Genomic DNA, 6,526 nt, shown 5'->3' on the forward strand with positions numbered 1-6,526 from the left:
GAGAGCGCCTCCACATCGTCGACATGCTGCACACTCTCCACTTGTTAATCTTTCTCTGCGTGACAGAAGTCTGTGACCTTGCACGCCGCGCTTTTCAGCCGTCATTGACGCTGGAAATGTGTCTCCTTGAAATCCAGACTGTGATTCTTGTCTTTATTACGTTTGAGCTCAGCTGCCAAGTGACTCTCTGCCGAAATGCAAATTAGAGAAGAAAAACACACAGCTGTCAGTCAGGCCTGGACGTTGAGTGTATTCTACTTTAAAGCTGCCTGATTAGCCGCTGAGTGTGTGTGTGTTTTTTTTTTTTTTTTTTTTTTTTAAGAGGGTTTGACGCGAGTGTGTGTATGTGTGTGTGTTGCAGGGCGCGGAGGAAAAAGGGCTCGGTCCGGCGGCTCGGCCTGCAGAAGCTGTGGGACTGGTGCTTGGGCCTGGTGCAGATGACGTCCGTGCCGTGGAGGGTGGTGATCGGCCGACTGGGCAGGATCGGACACGGAGAGTTGAAAGGCGAGAAGAAACGTCGCGCGACAACAACAGCAACAAAATCCGATCTATTCCGGCGTCCGCTCATCCCCCCCGTGTGTGTGTGTCCTCCTCCCAGACTGGAGCATTCTGCTGAGCAGGAGGAACCTCCAGTCGCTCAGCCGCCGCCTCAAGGAGATGTGCCGGATGTGCGGCATCTCCGCCTCGGACACTCCCAGCATCCTCAGCGTGTGCCTGGTTGCCATGGAGCCGCAGGCATCTTTCATCATCATGCCAGGTACAGCGTGTGCAGACGACGGAGGTTATGCACACACCTGGCGTCTGTTTCGTCGCACGCGTCTTCATCGGAGTGCGTGTATGTGTGTGTGTGTGTGTGTGTGTGTGTGTGTGTGGCATGATGGATGGCAGGAGCATATCACAATGCGTGTCCCCTCCTTGTCCAGAGCAGATTGATGGCAGGGAAGATGTTGTACCTCTCGCTCATAAAGCACTGCCTCTCAGACGCCCATTGATCTCAATGCAGCGTGATGGAGAGCCAGATCAATGGGTTTATTTTGGGAGGCGGGCGGCGGATTGCCGCCGCATCATGCCGGGCTTCAGCTGAGCTACGCCGAGCCGAGGACGTCTCCTTCCTCCAAACCCCCCGACGCTGCGGGAGATTAGCGGGGCTATGACTAAAGGGGGTTGGCGCTGAACCCAACAGCTGTTCCGACACGTTAAATCCAGTTTCCTGCGTGATGCGCGAACGCGGAAACACTCCAGGTCTGTTTTTAAAGCTGCCACTGTGAGCGCGGCTTAGCCAATCAAAGCCCAGCAAACAGTGAAAATTAAGGTGCATTTATAGTTCAGCGTCATTAACATTTGAAATCCCTCCGTTTGGATTTGAAACGCCGCTGCTGTTAATCACGGTTACGGCTCCGCCGTGGCGTTCGGCTCAGACCTCACTCATTTATTTTTAACTTTGTGCTGCAATAAAATGAAATCGGTTCAAATCGGTGGAATGAGCCGAGCGGATCAACCACAAAGTCTTTCAAAATGTTTTTACTGCTCAGGAACCTCTTCGGTTTTTACGACAAAGCCACCCAGCGGTGTCAAACATGAGGCCCGTGGGCCAAAACTGGCCCGCTCCAAACCCACCAAGCAAATTGTAACAATTGCAAAGAAAGCATTGAAGGTTTAATCAAATTTTTTAAGAGCAGCAAACACAACGCTGAGGCCCGAGCTGAGACATCAGTATGAACTCCAGCTACGTTGCTGCTATTAAACGAGCATTAACTCAAATCTACGCTGTCAGGGGGAGTTTTTGAAAACAGGCAACACTGACATGCAAAATACAGTGAAAACTCCATAAGACATCCAGAACTGTATGTTTCATGGAGTTTTCACTGTATTTTGCATAATTTAAATTGGCTCCATGCTCAGATTGTACACATTTTTTGCACTAATATTTCAGAATTTAAAAAAATATGCAAGAAATAGTCATGGTGAAACAGCTGTAGGACAAGTTTTCTTGACATTTCACTGTATTTTGCACCAGAAAGTGTCATTATAATTTAATTAATGTTGAATTGGTCGTCAATTTAATTAAATTTTTGGAATTAAACCAAACATTTTACAAATTATGCAAGAGCATTACAGGGAATGACCCAGTGTAAAACCAGAGCTGAAGTGCAGATAAACTTGTGAACTTAAAAGATTCTGCAGCTTTACAGTGAAACATTCAGGTGATGGAGGTGTTTATGGGTAAATAGTTGGGTTTGCCACTTTTACAGACGTCTCTGCATTGATGCAGTTTTTGTCTCCAGTGCCCGTTTGGCCTTTCATGCAGACGTTGACGTGGTCTAACGAACCCCCCCCTTTTCCTTCCTCCAGACTCTGTGTCCACCGGCTCGGTGTTCGGCCGCAGCACCACGCTCACCATGCAGACGTCCCAGCTGAGCACGCCCCAGGACACCTCCTGCACCCACATCCTGGTCTTCCCCACCTCCGCCTTCGTCCAAGTCGCCAGCTCCAACTACACCAACATCGACACCAACCTCGACATCCTCAACGCCACCACGGGTCGGTGCCGCGTGTCTGACCAATTCCCGCTGCACATTCAGGGCTGATTCCTCCGCAGAAATGTTGAATCACTCCTCCGCATTCTCCACAGACGGGTCCGATGCCATCGGGATCTTTGACCTGCTGGACCAGGAGAACGAGTTAGTGGACCCAGACATCATCAACATCTCGCCCACCACGTCCCCGGTACACTCCCCCGGCTCGCACTACCACCACGGAGGCGACGGCAGTAAGGTGAGCGCGCCCGCCACTTGACTTGACGTGAAGCGAGCCACTCGGCGGGGAAAGCGAGCTAACCTGGAGTCTCCGCCCCCCTTTCAGGGTCAGAGCACCGACCGGATGGAGTCTCACGAAGAGGTTCCCAACCTGCTGCAGCAGCCTCTGGCTCTCGGGTACTTCGTCTCCACGGCCAAGGCCGGCCCGCTGCCCGACTGGTTCTGGTCCGCGTGTCCGCAGGCGCAGAACCAGTGTCCTCTCTTCCTCAAGGTACAACACCGGAGCAGCTGTTCACCTGTGACTAGTGCTGAAACCAAAAAATGACATTTTCATCTGACTCGTCCACGCTCTTGCTGTGTTTCGGTGTCAGTCTGCACCGATCTGTGAACACACACACTCGGTGTGTGAAGTTCTGTTCTGGTTGTGAGACTCGGGTTCGTACAGGCTGGATTAATGGTAATGTGCTCGCTCAGTCGCTCCTGTTAACGCTTCGCTGTCATGCGAGTGGAGATTTTCAGGTGTGTTTATCATCTCTACACTTTTCACTCTGGCTTCCCTGCACACGTGACATTTTTATCACGTTAGTTCTGGACAGAAGAGGTTTTTGACTTTTTTTTTTTTTTTTTTTTTTTTTTTCTATTAGAGGCTTTTTATGTTGGAGTTTCTTATTTTTATCTGCGTCTACAGACCGGGTACCATATGCTGCACAGATTGTATTTGAGATAAACGGCTTTCTGAGTAAAACTTACTGAGCTGGACGACTCCTTTATAACTTCAATAAAACACGTTTTATCCTTCTTCTTTTTTTCCCCGCTAAATACTGTATCGGTCTCAAATGCATGTCTTTCGGAGTTCCTGGAGAAAAGCCACATGCGCTCAGAGAGAACATGCAAACCCCACACAGCCTCGCTCCGCCTCTCACACTGAGGAGCTGACGACTGCAGAATGATTCCCAGGACTGTAAGAGTTAAGGAATGAAGTTCACCTTCTGGAAAGCACAAATCGATAATCAAAACCTGATTATCATTAAGACCTGAAGCGGCTCTCCGGAGGTAATAAAATCTACCAACCACAGTGCAGGCGCTTAAATAGAGGGGCAATTTCACGCAAATTGGGCCTCTATGGGGTTGAACAAAAAATGATGTGGTTATTTGATCAGGCAGTTGGAGAAGGTGTAATTAGGTGAGGCCTGACTGCGTGGTTTGGGAATCCTCCTGCGCCGAGGGAATCAAAGCCATCGATCCCTCCCTCCATCTAATTAGTAGAAAGGCAGAAGTGTAAACCGCACAGGAGGCGTCCGGACCGTAAAACCACCGCAGTGAAGACGTGAGACGTTAATGAGGCGCCGACCGCCGCGGTGGATCCCGTTCAGTTCAACCTTCGTCTTCTTTTTTCTTTCTTTTTCTTTTTTTTCGTTTTTTTTTTTTTGTGTGCGATTGCACGCAAAAAAATGCGAGTTTTGATTTGCGTCGACGCCCCCGGACGCGGTTCGGATGAGCCGTGATAGAAGGCTGCTGAATCCGTCCTAATGCCTCCTCTTCCTCTCTCTCTCTCTCTCTCTCTCTCAGGCCTCTTTGCACCTCCATGTGTCTTCAGTGCAATCAGACGAACTGCTGCACAGCAAACACTCCCACCCCCTCGACTCCAATCAGACCTCAGATGTACTCAGGTAAACAACACACTCCGCCTCCAGTCAAGAGCTCAAATTACTCTCACCGCCCTGCTGGCAGCCGGCTGCCTGCCGCCGCCGCGTTCCTGGACTTTGTGCCGTTTCTTAGTGCGTACGAGTTCGTCAAGGTATTTTATATTTAACCCCCGGGTGTCCGTCTGATTTACCACCCGCTCAAGTCATTAAGGGCAAATTTAAAAAGCAGGAAAACTTCACAGATTACCTTTTTTTTCTCTCTGCATAAATCTCTTAAACAGCTTCAGTCCTGCTCAGAAGTGTTATTAAATTATTTTGAGAACTTTTATTACTTGATCTCACTTCAGTAAAGTATGGAAAAAGAAAATGTTTCAAAGATGTTTCTTGATTTGTTGAATAAAATTTCACATTTTTGAATCCTTATTTTGCACTTAAGCAGAATTTTGAGTCCCAAAGTTTTTCAAGGAAAAGATTTTCTCACGCAGTCGTTTCAGGAAACGCAGTAAGTCCAAAGTGACGGACCGATTAAGTGAGGAGGAGAAAGTCTACATGGATGGAAATGTAGATTTCTGCTGCCTGAGGCTGTGAGAGCCTCCGGATCCTCGCAGCGCAGGCTGGATTATCGAACGGGGCTGACGAAATCTCTCGGCCGTCTCTCCACAGATTCGTGCTGGAGCAGTACAACGCCCTCTCCTGGCTGACGTGCGACCCGGCCACGCAGGACCGCCGATCGTGTCTGCCCATCCACTTCGTGGTGCTCAACCAGATGTACAACTTCATCATGAACATGTTGTAGCCGCGGAGGACACATTTCCGAGGCGCAGGAGGAACCGCCGAGCCGCTCCGGGCCCTCGCTCCCGCTCCTTGTGCTCCAGAGACACGCACACCACAGAGAAGGGAATCCGGAGAGAGCGGCGGGTCGGCTGTGGCGGTCTGTAGCGCGGCGGCGCGGCCGGTCGCCGGTCTGTAACCTTATCGGAAGAAAAGGGACGAATTCGATCAAAGGAGGAAAAAAAAAAAAGCTCGGTTTTGAGACGTGAAATTCCTTTTTAATTCCGTTTGGATGAGATACGATCCAAATGAAATGCCTGCATCTATCTTATTTATTGTAAGTTTTTAAATGTATAATTTGTCTTATTTCTTAACCTCTTTTATATATAAAAAATGGCGAAGGTTTATACCACCTTCCTGCTTTAAAGCAATTGGTCGAAGATATATGTAATCGTCTTAATTGATAAAAAAAAAACAAAAACAACCAGGACAAAAAAAAAACTCCCATAAAAATGAGATAAAGTTCCCAGTAGGTTGCTTTTAGAGTATTATTTTTTGTAATGGAGACAGAATATTTGTATTGTCACAATGTACAGAAGAGTTAGAGTTGGAGAATTATGTTTCATGCCTGCGAGCGTGGAGGACTTACAGCGAAGCTGTAGCTACAGAGGACTTTGTACAGCAATGAACTTCACTGTGTTCAAATAAAGAGGTACATTGTTGTATATAGTATTTTATACCACACATTTAGACACAAAAACCAAACGGCAATATATATAAATAATTCTATATGAAGGCCACGTCGGCAGTTGGTGGCGTGGCTTCTGTTTTAGGAATAAAGTGCGTCAACTTATTTCCCTGTGCTTGTGTTTCTTGCCTTGGGGGGGCGGGAAGGGCGAGGGGGGGGTGGTCAAGCGATGGAGTGTGAGAGTGAAGATGTGGTGTAAATGAACTTGAACCAGCTGGACATGCGGGAGAAGACGTGCTGTTGGGTAATCTTTTGTTTTTTTTGTCTTTATCTTGGCCGTCACAGTGTTCGATCTCCTTTTGAGAGTACACAAATACATCCAGCATTTAATACACTTTTGGAAATTAATCTGGCCGTGTTTTGTTTCTGGAAAATTGTGGTTTCTTTTGCAGTAAACCATCAGCTTCCACTTATCCTCCTAAAAGTGCACTCTGCTGTCGAGTGGGAAAGGCAGTGAAATAACCCTGCATGGTAATTTGAGGCGGATATCTTACTTGTAAATTGCCGGCTTGCCCCAGGGTCATGTAGTAGCAGCTGGCAGTTCATTCTTTGGAGAATTTTCTGCGTTTTGTCTCTAGCTGTCAGCGGCCTGTGAATAAACAGAG

The 6,526-nt window shown here is 48.1% G+C and overlaps 1 protein-coding gene across 1 annotated transcript in view; it reads left to right on the top strand.

Moving 5' to 3' along the window:
- The window catches only part of med13a (mediator complex subunit 13a), a 79,834-nt gene extending 74,133 nt beyond the window's left edge, over window positions 1-5,701 (top strand). The window contains exons 24-30 of the mRNA XM_030100181.1: window positions 362-504; window positions 599-757; window positions 2,353-2,541; window positions 2,633-2,775; window positions 2,863-3,027; window positions 4,326-4,426; window positions 5,066-5,701. Of these exons, the coding sequence (XP_029956041.1) occupies window positions 362-504; window positions 599-757; window positions 2,353-2,541; window positions 2,633-2,775; window positions 2,863-3,027; window positions 4,326-4,426; window positions 5,066-5,198 (1,033 nt within the window). The 3' untranslated portion in view covers window positions 5,199-5,701. The remainder of the gene's footprint in view (window positions 1-361; window positions 505-598; window positions 758-2,352; window positions 2,542-2,632; window positions 2,776-2,862; window positions 3,028-4,325; window positions 4,427-5,065) is intronic.
- The last annotated feature ends 825 nt before the right edge of the window (window positions 5,702-6,526 follow it).

Source organism: Salarias fasciatus, chromosome 10 (genome assembly GCF_902148845.1).
Source record: "Salarias fasciatus chromosome 10, fSalaFa1.1, whole genome shotgun sequence".
NCBI lineage: Eukaryota > Metazoa > Chordata > Actinopteri > Blenniiformes > Blenniidae > Salarias > Salarias fasciatus.